This window comes from Oncorhynchus gorbuscha, unplaced genomic scaffold (assembly GCF_021184085.1).
Source record: "Oncorhynchus gorbuscha isolate QuinsamMale2020 ecotype Even-year unplaced genomic scaffold, OgorEven_v1.0 Un_scaffold_5897, whole genome shotgun sequence".
NCBI lineage: Eukaryota > Metazoa > Chordata > Actinopteri > Salmoniformes > Salmonidae > Oncorhynchus > Oncorhynchus gorbuscha.
Window position 1 is genome coordinate 2,415 of NW_025749607.1, and position 21,325 is coordinate 23,739.

At 49.2% G+C, this 21,325-nt stretch overlaps 1 protein-coding gene across 1 annotated transcript; it reads left to right on the forward strand.

Moving 5' to 3' along the window:
- Positions 1 to 477: 477 nt before the first annotated feature.
- Positions 478 to 20,927, forward strand: LOC124029245 (ADAMTS-like protein 3; the record flags this gene model as incomplete). The annotated part of the gene is made up of 3 exons (XM_046341022.1): positions 478 to 712; positions 17,268 to 17,395; positions 20,761 to 20,927. Coding segments are annotated over 3 exons (515 nt in total), but the record flags the coding sequence as incomplete, so codon positions are not given.
- Between the last annotated feature and the right edge of the window lie 398 nt (positions 20,928 to 21,325).

The following is a 21,325-nucleotide window of genomic DNA, read 5'->3' on the forward strand; positions in this document are numbered from 1 at the left end:
TTTCTGACACACCCCTGAACCTATAGCACTACCGCCTACGTTTAGATGTACCATTCTGTTAGGTGTGTTAAAATAGAGCCCGAAACAGGATTGTGTATTCAGATGAAACATTTGCAGGCACTATATGGTGTTAGAGTTCCATTTAAAATGTGGGTATTCATAGGACAGATACTTTCATAGCCAAATAAAAAATACTAGTTATTTATTTATGTTCAGTTTATATACAGGAATGAAACCCACAACTCATTATGACATTACTAGTGCATCAAATGGGTTTTTATCAAGGTTGGGGGTCAATTCCTTTTCAATTCAGAAAGAAAAACATACAATTCTAATTCCTAATGTTTCTCATAGAGCATTGAGATGTGGAATTTCAGTTTATTTCCTGAAACTAATGAATGGAAATGGAACTGACCCCTACTGTAGTTATTATTTAATCTGCAACATACAATGTGATACGATCTCAAATCTCAATAGACCGGACACCAAACTCGTCAGAGTGGTCGGCTAGTAGCGTCAAGAGACCAGTGATCATCCGACAGAGGCAGAACCCCCCGATGACCTTCCAGAGGAGTCTGAACATCAGTGTTGGCCAGACAGCCTTCCTGACCAACGCCACGCGGCAGCTGTACCTGCTCTGCCCCACAGAGGGCATCCCGCAGCCCCAAATCACCTGGACCAAGGACGGAGTAGAGCTACAACTAACTGACAGGTAACACATATAGTAATACACAAATAAACACATGCATACTGTCACATTCTCTCTCTCACACACACACACACACACACACACACACACACACACACACACACACACACACACACACACACACACACACACACACACACACACACACACACACACACACACACACACACACACACACACACACACACACATAAATAAGACATGCCCATTAGCTTTATGTTATCCTCCGTTCTCACTCCTCTTTCCATAATATAGTGCAGCAGCCCTCTATGTGGGGTATAGCTCAGGCCTGCTGGGCTTGGCTTTGCCCTGGAGAGAATACTGATTGTAGCTATGCAGGATCCCTGTGAGAAGCTATGGAAACTGTTAATCATATATCAGAGAAAGGAGAAAGGACTCGGAATGTTCTGTGTTCCGAGTCCGCCTCAGATCATGGTGTAAAATGTACAATTTCACCTTCCGGACCCCGTTGCTAAGTCTCACTCCTCGTCCTCAAGTCTTCCTCCTCCACCCCCTCTTCAAATCTTCCTCCCTACTCATGTTTTCTTCCTCCTTTACCCCATTCTCATCCTCCTCTTCCTCACATCTTGTATATCACCCTCCTTCCTCCTCTTCCTCACATCTTGTGTAACCCCCTCCTCCTCTCCCTCACGTATTGTATATCCCCCCTCCTCCTCCTCCTACTCTCCTCATGGATCTCCCATGGAGCTGGAGCAGCACTCACTGTTTTACAGGGTCAGCTCAGAACTTGGCTGGAGAAGGGAGAGAGTGTAGAGGAAGGGGATAGAGAGGTGAGAGATGGAAAGGGAAGAAAACGGCTAGAGAGGGAAGAGGGGTGAAGTAGAGGGGAAAATAGAAGAGACGGGAAGGAAAGAGGAGAGAGGGGAAAGAAAGAGGAGAGAGAAGGGAAGGACAGAGGAGAGAGAAGGGAATGACAGAGGAGAGAGAGGGGAAGGACAGAGGAGAGAGAAGGGAAGGAGAGAGGGGAGAGAGAGGGAAGGACAAGGGAGAGAGAAGGGAAGGACAGAGAGAGAAGAAGGGAAGGAGAGAGGGGAAGGGGAAGGACAGAGGAGAGAGGGGAGGACAGAGGGAGAGGGGAAGGAGGAGAGAGAGGGGAAGGACAGGGAGGGAGAAGGGAAGGACAGGAGAGAGAAGGGAAGGAGAGGGGAAGGAGAGAGAGAGAGGGGAAGGACAGAGGAGAGAGGACAGAGGGGGGGAAGGAGAGAGAGGAGAGAGAGGGGAAGGACAGAGGAGAGAGAGAGGGAAGAGACAGAGAGAGAAGGGAAGGACAAGGGAGAGAGAGGGGAAGGACAGAGGAGAGAGAAGGGAAGGAGAGAGGGGGGGGAAGAGGAGAGAGAGGGGAAGGGAGAGAGAGAGGGAAGGAAAGAGGAGAGAGAGGGGAAGGACAGAGGAGAGAGAGGGGAAGAGGAGAGAGAGGGGGAAGGAGAAGGGGACAGACAGAGGAGAGAGAGGGAAGGACAGGGGAAGGAAAGAGAGAGAGGGAAGGACAGAGGAGAGAGAGGGGAAGGGGAGAGAGAAGGGAAGGACAGAGGAGAACAGGGGAGAGAGGGAAGGACAGAGGAGAGAGAGGGGAAGGACAGAGAGAGAAGGGAAGGACAGAGGAGAGAGAAGGGAAGGAGAGAGAGAGGGCAAGGAAAGGGAGAGAGAGGGGAAGGAAAGAGGAGAGAGAGGGGAAGGAAAGAGGAGAGAGGGGAAGGACAGAGGAGAGAGAGGGGAAGGACAGAGGAGAGAGAGGGGAAGGACAGAGGAGAGAGAGGGGATGGAGAGAGAGGGAAGGAAAGGAGAGAGAGGAAGGAAGAGGAGAGAGAGGGGAAGGAAGAGGAGAGAGAGGGGAAGGAAAGAGGAGGAGAGAGGGAAGGAGAGGAGAGAGAAGGGAAGGAGAGGAGAGAGGGGAAAGGAGTGAGAGGGGAAGGACAGGGGAGGGAGAGGGAAGGACAGGAGAGAGAAGGGAAGGAGAGAGAGGGGAAGGGAGAGAGAGAGGGAAGGACAGAGGAGAGAGAGGGGAAGGACAGAGAGAGGGAAGGACAGAGAGAGAGAGGGGAAGGACAGAGGAGAAGGGAATCACAGAGGAGAGAGAGGGAAGGACAGAGGAGAGAGGGGAAGGAAAGAAGAGAGAGAGGGGAAGGAAAAGGAGAGAGAAGGGAAGGACAGAGGAGAGAGAGGGGAAGGAAAGAGGAGAGAGAAGGGAAGGAAGGAAAGAGAGGGAAAGAAAGGAAGAGGAGAGAAGGGAAGGACAGAGGAGAGAGAAGGGAAGGAAAGAGGAAAGAGAAGGGAGGGGGAAGGAAAGAGGAGAGAGGGGAATGACAGAGGAGAGAGAGAAGGGAAGGAGAGAGAGAGAGGGAAGGAAAGAGGAGAGAGGGGAAGGAAAGAGGAGAGAGGGGAAGGACAGAGAGAGAGGGGGAAGGACAGAGGAGAGATAGGGAAGGAGAGAGAGGGGAAGGAAAGAAGGAGAGAGAAGGGAAGGAAGAGGAGAGAGAGGGGAAGGAAGAGAGAGAGAGGGGAAGGACAGATGAGAGAGAGGGAAACCCAGAGGAGAGAGAAGGGAAGGACAGAGGAGAGAGGGAAGGAGGAGTGAGAGGGGAAGGACAGGGGAGGGAGAAGGGAAGGACAGGGGGAGAAGAGAGAGAGGGGAAGGAGAGGAGAGAGGGGAAGGACAGAGGGGAAGAAGGGAAGGACAGAGGGGAAGGAGAGAGAGGAAGGAGAGGAGGAAAGGGAAGGACAGAGGAGAGAGAGGGAGAACAGGGGGAGAGAGAAGAATACAGAGAGAGAGAGGGAAGGACAGGGGGAGAAGGGAAGGGAGAAGGAAGAAAGGAGAGAGAAGGAAGGACAGAGAAGGGAGGAGAGGGGAAGGAAGGAAAGAGAGAGAAGAAGGGGAAGGACAGAGGAGAGAGAGGGAAAGAAAGAGGGAAGAAGGAAAGAGGAGAGAGAAGGGAAGGACAGAGGGAGAGAGGGGAAGGAAAGAGGAGGAAAGAGAGGGAGGGGGAAGGAAAGAGGGGAAGACAGAGGGAGAGGAAGGAGGAGAGGGGAAGGAAAGAGAGAGAGGAGGGGGAGAGAGAAGGGAAGGACAGAGGAGAGAGAGAAGGGGAAGGAAAGGGAGGAGAGAGGGGAGGGGGGGAGGAGAGGAGAGAGAGAGGGGAAGGGGGAAGGAAAGAGGAGAGAGAGGGGGGAAGGAAAAATGGGAAGGAAGGAGAGGAGAGGGAAGGAAAGAGGAGAGAGAGGGGAAGGGGGGAATGAAAGAGGAGAGAGGGGAAGGAAAGAGGAGAGAGAAGGGAAGGACAGAGGAGAGAGAGGGAAGGAAAGAGGAGAGAGAAGGGAAGGAAGGAAAGAGGAAGGAGAGGAGAGAGAGGGGAAGGAGGAGGAGAAGGGAAGGACAGAGAGAGAGAAGGGGAAGGACAGAGGAGAGAGGGAGGGAAGGAAAGAGGAGAGAAGGGGAAGGAAAGAGGAGAAGGAGTGGAAGGAAAGAGAGGGGAAGGAAGGAGGAAGGAGAAGGGAAGGGGAGGAAAGGCAGCATAAAATTGAGCGAAAAAGAAAAAGTGAAATGGTAATGGAAAAGGGGAGGGAAACATGGATGGTTGATTGACATTCACAGGGCCCAGGGCCGAGGCGTGAAGCTGTGTGTTCTCCCAGTTCCGTGTGAGTGTGGAGACGGTTGCCCTTCACTTGCTCTTATCAAAGTGATGTGGTCTTGGAACCAGCGTGTTGTGATAGCAGGCAACGGGACCGCCTGTTGTGTACTGTAACCCGTTTGACCTCTCTAAAGACTTGGATAGATTCGAAGTGGAAATTCAGTAACTCTTACAAGACAATGGAAATTGCTATAATTAAATCCCATGTGTTTCAACCTTTAGCCTTCATCAGGATTTTTCAACAGATTTGCCAGGCCTCATGTTCATCCAATGAGGGGAAAGATGTTTGTTTTAGGTTGCTTACCGGCTTTTTAAACCTGTAGTAGAGAAATAAAAATACCATGTTTTATGTTTGATGTGTATGTATGCCAGTGTGGAGCCAAAGGCACATTTCCACATTTGGACTTGCTTGCTTTTGGTGGTGCAATGCCCTGAATGCCATGGCAGTCTTTCCTTCATAGAAGCTGCTAAGCCCAACCTGACACCAGTGTCTCGCCAGATGTTATCCATAATGTCTCCTTTGGCCTTCTGGGAGGTCTTGGTCCATTACATGAGGGGACCCACAGTATAAATGTACTGGCAGCCAGCTCAGGATGTCCAGCAAATCTCAGCCTTCTGACCTTTATCTGGGAAATCTGGACAATTAAGTTGTTTGTGGTCCAAATGTCATCATGTGATCCTGATTGGTCAGACTTGGTTGGACCATGGTATTTAGTCTCATATTCTCACATGTTATTGTCACAAGGAGTAGACCAAGATGCAGCGTGGTATGTTTCCATACTTTATTATGGAATAGAAAACTTCAAAGAACACAAACAACAAAGCGAACAACCAAAATGTGAAGCTAATATAATGCTCTCAGGCAACTATACATAGACAAGATCCCACAAAGCACAATGGGAAAACGCCTACCCAAATATGATCCCCAATCAGAGACAACGATAAACAGCTGCCTCTGATTGGGAACCATACTAGGCCAACATATAAATACAATTCACCTAGATAACCCACCCTATAATCACACCCTGACCTAACCAACATAGAGAATAACAGCTCTCTATGGTCAGGGTGTGACAGTACCTCCCCCCAAAGGTGCCAAAGACTCAATAGGGGAGGGTCCGGGTGGGCATCTACCCTCGGGGCGGGTCCCGTGCGGGGCGAAGTACCGACTCTGCTTGTGGACAGTTCATCGGGGGAACCGGACAGTGGCTCATGGCTGGAAGAACCGTGGGTCATTGCCAGAGGAACCGGACCGTAAATCATCGCCGGGGACTCTGGACCGTAGATTGTCGCCGGGGACTCTGGACCGTAGATTGTCGCCAGGGACTCCGGACCGTGAATCGTCGCCGGGGACTTTGGACCGTAGATTGTCGCCGGGGACTCCGGACCATGGTTCGTTGTCGGGGACTCTGGACCGTAGATCATCGCCGGAGGCTCCGGACTGGGAACCCCCGCTGGAGGCTCTGGACCGCAGATCGTTGCTGGAGACTCCGGACCGTGGACCGTCGTAGGAGGTTCCGGACTGTGGACCGTCGTTAGATGTTCCGGACTGTGCAACATCGCCGGAAGCTCTGGACTGGGACCTGTCACCGGACGCTCTGGACTGGAACTGTCGCCGGAAGCTCTGGACTGTGAAGGCGCACTGGAGGCCTGATGCGTGGGACCGGTACAGGTGGTACCGGGCTGATGACACGCACCACAAGGCGAGTGCAGGGAGGCACATGACATACTGGACTGTGGAGGTGCACTTGAGGCCTGATGCGTGTGACTGGTACAGGTAGCACCGGGCTGATGATACGCACCTCAGAGCGAGTGCGGGGAGGAAGCACAGGACGTACTGGACTGTGGAGGCGCGCTTGAGGGAGCGTGAGAGGAGCAGGTACAGGACGTACCTGACTGGGAAGGCGCACATGAGGGAGAGTGCAAGGAGCAGGCAAAGGACGTACTGGGCTGTGAAGGTACACTGGGGACACAGTGCATAGAACCGGCGCAGGATGTACTGGACCCTGGAGGCGCCCTGGAGACCAGGAGCGCTGAGCCGGCACAACCCATCCTGGACAGATACCCACTTTAGCGCGACAAGTGCGAGGAGCTAACACAGGACGTACTGGGCTGTGAAGGCGCACTGGAGACCTGGTGCGTATAGCCGGCATCAATTGTACCGGAATTTTAACACACTTCTCAGACAAGTGCGAGGAACTGGCACAGGTGGCATCGGGCGGCTAACATGCTTCTCAGAGCGAATGCCGTGCATACTACGCCAAACCAACAGCTTTCTCTCTTCACTCTCCTCCAATTTGTCCAACAACTCCTCAACAGTCTCTGACCCCTCAACTTCGCCGACCACTCCGTGTGCCCCTCCCCAAAAAATGTTGGGCTGTCTTTTGGGCGTGAGTCGTGGCCGCGAACCCTGACCTCATTGCTGTCCTTCCCTCGCTGCCTCCGCCTGCTTCCATGGCAGGCTTTTGTCTCCTGTCATTATCCCCTCCCAGGTTCAGGATGTCTTCTCCTACTACCCTCGCTGCTTGGTCCGTTTGTGGTTGGATCTTCTGTCACGTTCGTCATAAGGAGTAGACCAAGATGCAGCGTGTTATGTTTCCATCCTTTATTATGGAATAGAAAACTTCAAAAACCAAACACAACAAAGCGAACAACCGAAACGTGAAGCTAATATAATGTTCTCAGGCAACTATACATAGACAAGGTCCCACAAAGCACAATGGGAAAACGCCTACCTAAACATGATCCCCAATCAGAGACAACGATAAACAGCTGCCTCTGATTGGGAACCATACTAGGCCAACATAGAAATACAATTCACCTAGATAACCCACCCTATAATCACACCCTGACCTAACCAACATAGAGAATAAAAGCTCTCTATGGTCAGGGTGTGACAGTTATGCATATACTGAACACGTGTTCAAGTCACTTTGGATAAAAGTGAATGCTAAATAACTGAACAGTATTATATCATCCTGTCCTATCTTGTCTACTGGCATGTCTACTATATATATTCTACTGCTTGTGTTTAGCAGGTTTTACATGATAGGTACAGTACTGGCCGTAGGACCGTTGCTAGCCACAATTATATTTTTCCAGGGATGTGGTCTGAGAGAGTACATTTTCCATGCTCTAATGGTTTCTACGTTCCCCTCTAGGTCCACTGACTCCATGTTATAAAGTAGAAAATCATTCCCCCCCCATTTACTACATATAGCAGAGTAAGTCTGATACTTGGATTATCTAAATAAAAGGTCAGACAATAGGTTAGGCACAGATCTAGGATCAGCGTACCCTCCCTTAAGCCTCACCTTAACCATAATGGGGGGACAAACAAAACTGAACTTGGATCAATGTCAAGAGGGCAACTACATTCTGCTACAGAGTAGAAAGAGGTTTCACCCCCTAATGGTTATGGTTAGGCTTCGGGAAGGGTAAACTGATCCTAGATCTGTGCATAAGGGTAACTTCTAGCCTGTGAATGGTGGCCAAGCATCAGTCTGATGAAGTGGGATGTGGGTGGGAGTAGCTCTGTGTACATTCCCACATGGTCTAAATGGGATCTAACAGAGAGCTTATAGCCCCATAGAGATCCATAAACCACTGCATGGCTTTAGCAGCCCCCAGCCTCCCCTAGCCACACACCCATATACACAAACCCTGTTTGTTTCCCCAGACCCAGATCCTGCCTCTCTCCCCCAGCCCAAAACCCCAGATACAGACCCTGCCCTTTCCCCCAGACCAAGACCAAGACCCTGCCCCAGCCACAGTCCCTGTGTTCCCAATCTCAGCCCTTGCCCTCTCCCCACAGCAACACTCCATATAAACAGTCCCTGTCCACTTCCCCCAGCCCCTCTCCCCCATGCCCTTTTACCCCAGTCTCAAAGGAAGTAGACTTCATGAGTCCAAAAACAGTATTTCCCTCTCTCCAGTCCCCATAAGCTGTTTTGACCCAAGCTTTCTCTCCATGGTGATTCCTGTAATCTCTTAAATCTGTTATTGGAGTGTTTGAACCTGGGCGAATATTCATAGTGCCTCCATGCAGAAGTGCTGATCTAAGATCAGGTCTTCCCTGTCCATTAAATTATATTGCTTATGATCTAAAATGCTAAACTGAATCTCGATCAGCACTCCTACTGTGAGATGCTTTATGAATACGGCCCAGGAATCAAGTAGACATTGTGTTGCTCCTCTGTCCTGGATTGGTGGTGTTTGGTCCAGAGCCAAGGGAAGCTCAGGCAGACTTATTGGCCTTGAGGAATAGTTGAGCGGCTGGAGAGGAAGGACAGCTCAGAGCATGGGAAGAGGACCAGTCCCTTCAGAGACTGGACTGTCCAGAGAGGAAGGACAGCTCAGAGCATGGGAAGAGGACCAGTCCCTTCAGAGACTGGACTGTCCAGGGAGGAAGGACAGCTCAGAGCATGGGAAGAGGACCAGTCCCTTCAGAGACTGGACTGTCCAGAGAGGAAGGACAGCTCAGAGCATGGGAAGAGGACCAGTCCCTTCAGAGACTGGACTGTCCAGAGAGGAAGGACAGCTCAGAGCATGGGAAGAGGACCAGTCCCTTCAGAGACTGGACTGTCCAGAGAGGAAGGACAGCTCAGAGCATGGGAAGATGACCAGTCCCTTCAGAGACTGGACTGTCCAGAGAGGAAGGACAGCTCAGAGCATGGGAAGAGGACCAGTCCCTTCAGAGACTGGACTGTCCAGAGAGGAAGGACAGCTCAGAGCATGGGAAGAGGACCAGTCCCTTCAGAGACTGGACTGTCCAGAGAGGAAGGACAGCTCAGAGCATGGGAAGAGGACCAGACCCTTCAGAGAGGTGAAAAAGAGACTGGACTGTCCAGAGAGGAAGGACAGCTCAGAGCATGGGAAGAGGACCAATCCCTTCAGAGAGGTGAAAAAGAGACTCGACTGTCCAGAGAGGGAGTTCAGGGTTTATGAGGCCCTCTTACCGACATTCTGTATGTGTGTGTCTGTCTGTGTGTGTGTCCGTGTGTTTGTCAGTGCCTGTGCGTGTGTCTGTCTGTCTGTGCGTGCAAGTGTGTATGCACGTTTGTCTGCCAATCAAATGAGCAGGTCTGTGCATGTATGCAAGCTGATTGATTAGACTAGATCAGGACTTTACGTTTATTCTGATTTCATGCACTAATAGCATCTACACACACACACACACACACACACACACACACACACACACACACACACACACACACACACACACACACACACACACACACACACACACACACACACACACACACACACACACACACACACACACACACACACGCGCTATACGCACGCACACACGCTATACGCACGCACACTCAGACACAACGCACCCACACATACACACACATGTAGCTGTTGTCTTAACCGGGGTTTGACCCAGCTTGAGACAGTTTGTTTGTAATAGTTTTAAGTCATGTGACTGCTGAGAGATCATAGGCTGTTCAGTTCTAGACTCTGGTCATGTGACTGCTCATAGGCTGTACAGTTCTAGACTCTGGTCATGTGACTGCTGAGAGATCATAGGCTGTTCAGTTCTAGACTCTGGTCATGTGACTGCTGAGAGATCATAGGCTGTTCAGTTCTAGACTCTGGTCATGTGACTGCTCATAGGCTGTACAGTTCTAGACTCTGGTCATGTGACTGCTGAGAGATCATAGGCTGTACAGTTCTAGACTCTGGTCATGTGACTGCTGAGAGATCATAGGCTGTACAGTTCTAGACTCTGGTCATGTGACTGCTGAGAGATCATACAGTAGGTGTACAGTTCTAGACTCTGGTCATGTGACTGCCGAGAGATGATACAGTAGGTGTACAGTTCTAGACTCTGGTCATGTGACTGCTGAGAGATCATACAGTAGGTGTACAGTTCTAGACTCTGGTCATGTGACTGCTGAGAGATCATACAGTAGGTGTACAGTTCTAGACTCTGGCTCTGTGGATGATATGGCATTCATGAGACAGCTCTGCCACAAAGGTCAAGAGGAGTGAATTATTTAAAACAAACTTATATTGCCAAGCTATCTGTAGTGTTTCAATGAATTATGATGTAAAACATGTTAACATGATCTATGATGTATTACATGTTAACATAAATTCTTATATACAGTGGGGCAAAAAAGTATTTAGTAAGCCACCAATTGTGCAAGTTCTCCCACTTAAAAAGATGAGAGAGACCTGTAATTTTCATCATAGGTACACTTCGACTATGACAGACAAAATGAGAAAAAAATCCAGACAATCACATTGTAGGATTTTTAATGAATTTATTTGCAAATTATGGTGGAAAATAAGAATTTGGTAACCTACAAACAAGCAAGATTTCTGGCTCTCACAGACCTGTAACTTCTTCTTTAAGAGGCTCTTCTGTCCTCCACTCGTTACCTGTATTAATGGCACCTGTTTGAACTTGTTATCAGTATAAAGGACACCTGTCCACAACCTCAAACTGTCATGTTTGTCATTTATTATCATGTCTTGTCCCTGTGCTCCCCATTCTATTCGTTTCCCTCTGCTGGTCTTATTAGGTTCTTTCCCTCTTTCTATCCCTCTCTCTCCCCCTCCCTCTCTCACTCTCTCGCTCTCTCTTCTCTCTATCGTTCCGTTCCTGCTCCCAGCTGTTCCTATTCCCCTAATCATCATTTAGTCTTCCCACACCTGTTCCCGATCCTTTCCCCTGATTAGAGTCCCTATTTCTTCCTTTGTGTTCCGTTCCTGTCCTGTCGGTTCCTTGTTTAGAATTCACCGTGCTGTGATTGTGTATCGCCCTGTCCTGTCGTGTTTTTGCCTTCATCAGATGCTGCGTGTGAGCAGGTGTCTCTGTCAGCTACGGCCTGCGCCTACCCGAAGCGACCTGCAGTCTGTGGCCGCTTCTCCTGTTATTCCCCTCTACAGACTAGAGGATTTCTGTTATTCCCTGTTTGGACATTTCCTGTTAAGGATTCAGGATTTGTCGTTTTCTGTTTGGACTTGAATAAACTCTGTTTCTGTTAAGTCGCTTTTGGGTCCTCTTTCACCTGCATGACAGAAGGAACCGACCAAGGAATGGACCCAGCGACTTCAGACGCTCGTTACACTGCCGTCAAGATCCAAGGAGCCATGCTCGGCAGACACGAGCAGGAATTGTCTGCTGCTCGCCATGCCGTGGAGAACCTGGCCGCTCAGGTTTCCGACCTCTCTGGACAGTTCCAGAGTCTACGTCTCGTGCCACCTGTTACTTCCTGGCCTGCCGAGCCTCCAGAACCTAGGGTTAATAACCCACCTTGCTACTCCGGGCAGCCCACTGAGTGCCGCTCCTTTCTCACGCAGTGTGAGATTGTGTTCTCTCTCCAACCCAACACATACTCTAGAGAGAGAGCTCGGGTTGCTTACGTCATTTCACTCCTTACTGGCCGGGCTCGAGAATGGGGCACAGCTATCTGGGAGGCAAGGGCTGATTGCTCTAACAAGTTCCAGAACTTTAAGGAGGAGATGATTCGGGTTTTTGACCGTTCAGTTTTTGGTAGGGAGGCTTCTAGGGCCCTGGCTTCCTTATGCCAAGGTGAACGGTCCATAACGGATTATTCTATTGAGTTTCGCACTCTTGCTGCCTCTAGTGAGTGGAACGAGCCGGCGCTGCTCGCTCGTTTTCTGGAGGGACTCACGCAGTGGTTAAGGATGAGATTCTCTCCCGGGAGGTTCCTTCAGATGTGGACTCTTTGATTGCTCTCGCCATCCGCATAGAACGACGGGTAGATCTTCGTCACCGGGCTCGTGGAAGAGAGCTCGCATCAACGGTGTTTCCCTGCTCCGCATCGCAACCATCTCCCTCCTCTGGCTTTGAGACTGAGCCCATGCAGCTGGGAGGGATTCGCATCTCGACTAAGGAGAGGGAACGGAGGATCACCAACCGCCTGTGCCTCTATTGCGGAGTTGCTGGACATTTTGTTAATTCATGTCCAGTAAGAGGCCAGAGCCCATCAGTAAGCGGAGGGCTACTGGTGAGCGCTACTACTCAGGTCTCTTCATCTAGATCTTGTACTACTATGTCGGTCCATCTACGCTGGACCGGTTCGGGTGCTACATGCAGTGCCTTGATTGACTCTGGGGCTGAGGGTTGTTTCATGGACGAAGCATGGGTTCGGAAACATAACATTCCTTTCAGACCGTTAGACAAGCCTACGCCCATGTTTGCCTTAGATGGTAGTCATCTTCCCAGTATCAAATTTGAGACACTACCTTTAACTCTCACAGTATCTGGTAACCACAGTGAGACTATTTCTTTTTTGATTTTCCGTTCACCGTTTACACCTGTTGTTTTGGGTCATCCCTGGCTAGTATGTCATAATCCTTCTATTAATTGGTCTAGTAATTCTATCCTATCCTGGAACGTTTCTTGTCATGTGAAGTGTTTAATGTCTGCCATCCCTCCCGTTTCTTCTGTCCCTACTTCTCAGGAGGAACCTGGCGATTTGACAGGAGTGCCGGAGGAATATCATGATCTGCGCACGGTCTTCAGTCGGTCCCGAGCCAACTCCCTTCCTCCTCACCGGTCGTATGATTGTAGTATTGATCTCCTTCCAGGGACCACTCCTCCTCGAGGTAGACTATACTCTCTGTCGGCTCCCGAACGTAAGGCTCTCGAGGATTATTTGTCTGTGTCTCTTGACGCCGGTACCATAGTGCCTTCTTCTTCTCCGGCCGGGGCGGGGTTCTTTTTGTTAAGAAGAAGGACGGTACTCTGCGCCCCTGCGTGGATTATCGAGGGCTGAATGACATAACGGTTAAGAATCGTTATCCGCTTCCCCTTATGTCATCAGCCTTCGAGATTCTGCAGGGAGCCAGGTGCTTTACTAAGTTGGACCTTCGTAACGCTTACCATCTCGTGCGCATCAGAGAGGGGGACGAGTGGAAAACGGCGTTTAACACTCCGTTAGGGCATTTTGAGTACCGGGTTCTGCCGTTCGGTCTCGCCAATGCGCCAGCTGTTTTTCAGGCATTAGTTAATGATGTTCTGAGAGACATGCTGAACATCTTTGTTTTTGTCTATCTTGACGATATCCTGATTTTTTCTCCGTCACTCGAGATTCATGTTCAGCACGTTCGACGTGTCCTACAGCGCCTTTTAGAGAATTGTCTCTACGTAAAGGCTGAGAAGTGCTCTTTTCATGTCTCCTCCGTTACTTTTCTCGGTTCCGTTATTTCCGCTGAAGGCATTCAGATGGATTCCGCTAAGGTCCAAGCTGTCAGTGATTGGCCCGTTCCAAGGTCACGTGTCGAGTTGCAGCGCTTTTAGGTTTCGCTAATTTCTATCGGCGTTTCATTCGTAATTTCGGTCAAGTTGCTGCCCCTCTCACAGCTCTTACTTCTGTCAAGACGTGTTTTAAGTGGTCCGGTTCCGCCCAGGGAGCTTTTGATCTTCTAAAAGAACGTTTTACGTCCGCTCCTATCCTCGTTACTCCTGACGTCACTAGACAATTCATTGTCGAGGTTGACGCTTCAGAGGTAGGCGTGGGAGCCATTCTATCCCAGCGCTTCCAGTCTGACGATAAGGTTCATCCTTGCGCTTATTTTTCTCATCGCCTGTCGCCCTCTGAGCGCAACTATGATGTGGGTAACCGTGAACTGCTCGCCATCCGCTTAGCCCTAGGCGAATGGCGACAGTGGTTGGAGGGGTGGACCGTTCCTTTTGTCGTTTGGACAGACCATAAGAACCTTGAGTACATCCGTTCTGCCAAACGACTTAATGCCCGTCAAGCTCGTTGGGCGTTGTTTTTCGCTCGTTTCGAGTTTGTGATTTCTTACCGTCCGGGTAGCAAGAACACCAAGCCTGATGCCTTATCCCGTCTGTTTAGTTCTTCTGTGGCTTCTACTGATCCCGAGGGGATTCTTCCTTATGGGCGTGTTGTCGGGTTAACAGTCTGGGGAATTGAAAGACAGGTTAAGCAAGCACTCACGCACACTGCGTCGCCGCGCGCTTGTCCTAGTAACCTCCTTTTCGTTCCTGTTTCCACTCGTCTGGCTGTTCTTCAGTGGGCTCACTCTGCCAAGTTAGCTGGTCATCCCGGTGTTCGAGGCACTCTTGCGTCTATTCGCCAGCGCTTTTGGTGGCCGACTCAGGAGCGTGACACGCGCCGTTTCGTGGCTGCTTGTTCGGACTGCGCGCAGACTAAGTCGGGTAACTCTCCTCCTGCCGGTCGTCTCAGACCGCTCCCCATTCCTTCTCGACCATGGTCTCACATCGCCTTAGACTTCATTACCGGTCTGCCTTTGTCTGCGGGGAGGACTGTGAGAGCCGCCAATAAACGCAGGATTAAGAGTCCAAGGTATTGTTGCGGCCAGAGAGTGTGGCTTTCCACTCGCAACCTTCCTCTTACGACAGCTTCTCGTAAGTTGACTCCGCGGTTCATTGGTCCGTTCCGTGTCTCCCAGGTCGTCAATCCTGTCGCTGTGCGACTGCTTCTTCCGCGACATCTTCGTCGCGTCCATCCTGTCTTCCATGTCTCCTGTGTTAAGCCCTTTCTTCGCACCCCCCGTTCGTCTTCCCTCCCCCTCCCGTCCTTGTCGAGAGCGCACCTATTTACAAGGTACATAAGATCATGGACATGCGTTCTCGGGGACGGGGTCACCAATACTTAGTGGATTGGGAGGGTTACGGTCCTGAGGAGAGGAGTTGGGTTCCGTCTCGGGACGTGCTGGACCGTTCACTCATCGATGATTTCCTCCGTTGCCGCCAGGATTCCTCCTCGAGTGCGCCAGGAGGCGCTCGGTGAGTGGGGGGTACTGTCATGTTTGTCATTTATTATCATGTCTTGTCCCTGTGCTCCCCATTCTATTCGTTTCCCTCTGCTGGTCTTATTAGGTTCTTTCCCTCTTTCTATCCCTCTCTCTCCCCCTCCCTCTCTCACTCTCTCGCTCTCTCTTCTCTCTATCGTTCCGTTCCTGCTCCCAGCTGTTCCTATTCCCCTAATCATCATTTAGTCTTCCCACACCTGTTCCCGATCCTTTCCCCTGATTAGAGTCCCTATTTCTTCCTTTGTGTTCCGTTCCTGTCCTGTCGGTTCCTTGTTTAGAATTCACCGTGCTGTGATTGTGTATCGCCCTGTCCTGTCGTGTTTTTGCCTTCATCAGATGCTGCGTGTGAGCAGGTGTCTCTGTCAGCTACGGCCTGCGCCTACCCGAAGCGACCTGCAGTCTGTGGCCGCTTCTCCTGTTATTCCCCTCTACAGACTAGAGGATTTCTGTTATTCCCTGTTTGGACATTTCCTGTTAAGGATTCAGGATTTGTCGTTTTCTGTTTGGACTTGAATAAACTCTGTTTCTGTTAAGTCGCTTTTGGGTCCTCTTTCACCTGCATGACACAAACAGTCACATTCCAAACTCCACTATGGCCAAGACACCAGAAACAAAATTGTAGACCTGCACCAGGCTGGGAAGACTGAATCTGCAATAGGTAAGCAGCTTGGTTTGAAGAAATCAACTGTGGGAGCAATTATTAGGAAATGGAAGACATACAAGACCACTGATAATCTCCCTCGATCTGGGGCTCCACGCAAGATCTCACCCCGTGGGGTCAAAATTATCACAAGAGCGGTGACCAAAAATCCCAGAACCACACGGGGGGACCTAGTGAATGACCTGCAGAGAGCTGGGACCAAAGTAACAAAGCCTACCATCAGTAACACACTACGCCGCCAGGGACTCAAATCCTGCAGTGCCAGACGTATCCCCCTGCTTAAGCCAGTACATGTCCAGGCCCGTCTGAAGTTTGCTAGAGAGCATTTGGATGATCCAGAAGAAGATTGGGAGAATGTCATATGGTCAGATGAAACCAAAATAGAACTTTTTGGTAAAAAACTCAACTCGTCGTGTTTGGAGGACAAAGAATGCTGAGTTGCATCCAAAGAACACCATGAAGCATGGGGGTGGAAACATCATGCTTTGGGGCTGTTTTTCTGCAAAGGGACCAGGACGACTGATCCGTGTAAAGGAAAGAATGAATGGGGCCATGTATTGTGAGATTTTGAGTGAAAACCTCCTTCCATCAGCAAGGGCATTGAAGATGAAACGTGGCTGGGTCTTTCAGCATGACAATGATCCCAAACACACCGCCCGGGCAACGAAGGAGTGGCTTCGTAAGAAGCATTTCAAGGTCCTGGAGTGGCCGAGCCAGTCTCCAGATCTCAACCCCATAGAAAATCTTTGGAGGGAGTTGAAAGTCTGTGTTGCCCAGCAACAGCCCCAAAACATCACTGCTCTAGAGGAGATCTGCATGGAGGAATGGGCCAAAATACCAGCAACAGTGTGTGAAAATCTTGTGAAGACTTACAGAAAACGTTTGACCTCTGTCATTGCCAACAAATGGTATGTAACAAAGTATTGAGATAAACTTTTGTTATTGACCAAATACTTATTTTCCACCATAATTTGCAAATAAATTCAATGTGATTTTCTGGATTTTTTTTCTTCTAATTTTGTCTGTCATAGTTGAAGTGTACCTATGATGAAAATTGCAGGCCTCTCTCATCTTTTTAAGAGGGAGAACTTGCACAATTGGTCGCTGACTAAATTTTTTTTTTGCCCCACTGTATATCATGTGGGGCAAACTGTATAACATGTATAACACATAAATTCATTTTATTTTATATTTTACCTTTATTTAAATAGGCAAGACAGTTAAGAACAAATTATTATTTTCAATAACGGCCTAGGAACAGTGGGTTAACTGCCTGTTCAAGGGCAGAACGACAGATTTGTATATAACATGTACACTATCTTTTTTATATACCGCATTATGTGTATAATCAATTTCCATACAATCACTTTCCTGCACACCAAAAAAGTGTATAGTATTTTATTGTATTTTATAGTGATGACTGTGGTTGAGATACATGTCTTGCTTTCCTTTGCTACTGCAGGGTACACTGGGATATCTCTGGCGGACTGCATATCTCTAATCCTGGGCCGGGGGACAGAGGAGTGTACAGGTGCACAGCCTCAAACACCCATGGTTCAGCCTCAGAGTCTACACAGCTGCTGATAGCTGGTGAGTACCCAGTCAACTGGGTTATATATGGGAGGCAGGTAGCCTAGCAGTTAGAGAGTTGGGCCAGTAACCGAAAGGTTGCTGGCTTGAATAGCCTAGCCTACAAGGTGAAAACTATGCCAATGTGCCCTTGAGCAAGGCACTTAACTGGAACAATTGCAAAAATCGCTGAAGTTGGAGACTTTTATCTCCCTCACCAACTTCAAACATCAGCTATCTGAGCAGCTAACCAATCGCTGCAGCTGTACATAATCTATTAGTAAATAGCCCACCCATTTTCACCTACCTCATCCCCACAGTTTTTATTTATTTACTTTTCTGCTCTTTTGCACACCAATATCTCTACCTGTACATGATCATCTGATCATTTATCACTCCAGTGTTAATCTGCAATATTGTAATTATTCGCCTACCTCCTCATGCCTTTTGCACACATTGTATATAGACTCCCCTTTTTTCTCTACTGTGTTATTGACTTGTTAATTGTTTACTCCATGTGTAACTCTGTGTTGTCTGTTCACACTGCTATGCTTTATCTTGGCCAGGTCGCAGTTGCAAATGAGAACCTGTTCTCAACTAGTCTACCTGGTTAAATAAAGGTGGAAAAAAAATATATATATATTAACCCTAATGTGCTCCAGGGGTGCCGTACTACTATGGCTGACCCTGTAAAACAACACATTTCACTGCATCTATCCGGTGTAAATGACAATTCAACATGTTATTATATTCATTAGTGCACCCCAGCCCCAAGGTTCACCAAAGTATACGTCGTCTGGTCTTTGGCGTCCCAACGCAAATAGTGTAGTCGGCAATACATTCCTAACCCCCCGCGACTAGCGAGCCGGAAAACAAAGGGGGGTAATCTGCATACTAGTCTTAATAAAACCTCATTTCCACCACCATGCGTTCAGCCAATCAGGTTGCACCGCCTGTTGTACGCAGCGTCCAGAAGTAGCTAGCCTCCCTAGCGTGGTGGTGGAAATGGCTTTTATTAAGCAGTCAGGTTGCACCGCCTGCTGTACGCAGCGTCCAGAAGTAGCTAGCCTCCCTAGCATGGTGGTGGAAATGGCTTTTATTAAGCAGTCAGGTTGCACTGCCTGCTGTACACAGCGTCCAGAAGTAGCTAGCCTCCCGAGCATGGTGGTGGAAAGGGCTTTTATTAAGCAGTCAGGTTGCACCGCCTACTGTACGCAGCGTCCAGAAGAAGCTTGCCTCCCTAGCATGGTGGTGGAAAGGGCTTTTATTAAGCAGTCAGGTTGCACCGCCTGCTATATGCAGCGTCCAGAAGTAGCTAGCCTCCCTAGCATGGTGGTGGAAATGGCTTTTATTAAGCAGTCAGGTTGCACCGCCTGCTGTACGCAGCGTCCAGAAGTAGCTAGCCTCCCTAGCATGGTGGTGGAAAGGGCTTTTATTAAGCAGTCAGGTTGCACCGCCTACTGTACGCAGCGTCCAGAAGTAGCTTGCCTCCCTAGCATGGTGGTGGAAAGGGCATTTATTAAGCAGTCAGGTTGCACCGCCTGCTGTACGCAGCATCCAGAAGTAGCTAGCCTCCCTAGCATGGTGGTGGAAAGGGCTTTTATTAAGCAGTCAGGTTGCACCGCCTGCTGTACGCAGCATCCAGAAGTAACTAGCCTCCCTAGCATGGTGGTGGAAAGGGCTTTTATTAAGCAGTCAGGTTGCACCGCCTGCTATATGCAGCGTCCAGAAGTAGCTTGCCTCCCTAGCATGGTGGTGGAAAGGGCAGAAGTAGCTAGCCTCCCTAGCATGGTTTATTAGCAGTCAGTCAGGTTGCATCCAGAAGTAGCTAGCCTCCCTAGCATGGTGGTGGAAATGGCTTTTATTAAGCAGTCAGGTTGCACCGCCTCCAGAGCGTCCAGAAGTAGCTAGCCTCCCTAGCATGGTGGTGGAAAGGGCTTTTATTAAGCAGTCAGGTTGCACCGCCTACTGTACGCAGCGTCCAGAAATAGCTTGCCTCCCTAGCATGGTGGTGGAAAGGTTGCTTTTATTAAGCATCCAGTCAGCCTCTCTAGCATGGTGGTGGAAATGCATTAAGCAGTCAGGTTGCACCGCCTGCTGTACGCAGCATCCAGTAGCTAGCCTCCCTAGCATGGTGGTGGAAAGGGCTTTTATTAGCCTACACAGCCCTAGCATGGTGGTGGAAATGGCTTTTATTAAGCAGTCAGGTTGCACCGCCTGCTGTACGCAGCATCCAGAAGTAGCTAGCCTCCCTAGCATGGTGTTGGAAAGGGCTTTTATTAAGGAGTCAGGTTGCACCGCCTGCTGTACGCAGCGTCCAGAAGTAGCTAGCCTCCCTAGCATGGTGGTGGAAAGGGCTTTTATTAAGCAGTCAGGTTGCACCGCCTGCTGTACGCAGCATCCAGAAGTAGCTAGCCTCCCTAGCATGGTGGTGGAAAGGGCATTTATTAAGCAGTCAGGTGGTGCACCGCCTGCTGTACGCAGCGTCCAGAAGTAGTTAGCCTCCCTAGCATGGTGGTGGAAAGGGCTTTTATTAAGCAGTCAGGTTGCACCGCCTGCTGTACGCAGCGTCCAGAAGTAGCTAGCCTCCCTAGCATGGTGGTGGAAATGGCTTTTATTAAGCAGTCAGGTTACACGGCCTGCTGTACGCAGCGTCCAGAAGTATAGCCTCCCTAGCATGATGGTGGAAAGGGCTTTTATTAAGCAGTCAGGTTGCACCGCCTGCTGTATGCAGCGTCCAGAAGTAGCTAGCCTCCCTAACATGGTGGTAGAAAGGACTTTTATTAAGACACTGCTCATATTTTTCAGCCCTCTAATAAATGTAGTTCAGGAGGAAGCCAATGTTGTAGCCTGATAGGAGGATGTTTTATTTTATCAACTAGCCGCCGGGCGACATGAGTGTATTACCGGCTGGGTTGGTAGCGTCAACACCAAGAGATAATACACAACGTCAGGAAGATCACCCTCTAGGGGTCTCGGCGCTAGGGCACACCGTAGGAAAACGCTTTGCAACGGAAAATGAAAACAAGCGTTTCTTATTGGACAAGTTCAGGTAGTCCCTCCTGTTTTCAGACAGTTTGCTTCCGTTTAGTTCCTAGTGAATACAAACATGTCCCAGGTCTGATAAGCATTATAAGAATGCAAATGATGAAATGCTCCAAGAGGAAATGATCATGTATTCATAGTATGTACACTATTTATAAATCATTTATTAATACTTATTCATGAAAGGTATTATGAAATGTTACTCTCATTAAATAACATGATGCAATGCTATTTTAAATGTTAAATGAAATGTTATTTATGTAATTTATGTTTCTTAAAAAACAGTGAGCCAATAAATGAGCCATTTGGAAACATTTGTAGTTGTTGTCTGTTTTTCACAGAGCCTCCTGTGATAGCTGTGTCGTGGAGGAACGTAACGGACAAGGAAGCCCCCAGTCTGAGGGCCGTGGTGGGGGGACGGGTCAGCCTACGCCCTGGGGCTAACCTAACTCTAGACTGCCCCGTCACAGGTAGGCCTCACCATAGCAATTAAATCCCATACACTCTTAGGAAAACGGCTTCCTAAAAGGTTCTGTCCCCATAGGATAACTATTTTTGGTTCCAGGAAGAACTCTTTTGGGTTCCATGTAGACCCTCTATGTAAAATGTTCTACATGGAAATCGAAAGGGTTCTGCCTGAAATGAAAAAGGGTTCTTCAAAGGGTTCTCCTAACGGATTAGGGTTACTGCCTTCCTAGGGAGTTTTTCCCAGCCACCGTGCTTTACATCTGCATTTACATCTGCATTGCTTGCTGTTTGGAGTTTTAGGCTGGGTTTCTGTATGGTGACATTGACTGATGCTTTATAAATATATTTGCTTGATTGAGATACTCTATATGGGGCGGCAGCGTAGCCTAGTGGTTAGAGCGTTGGACTAGTAACCGGAAGGTTGTGAGTTCAAACCCC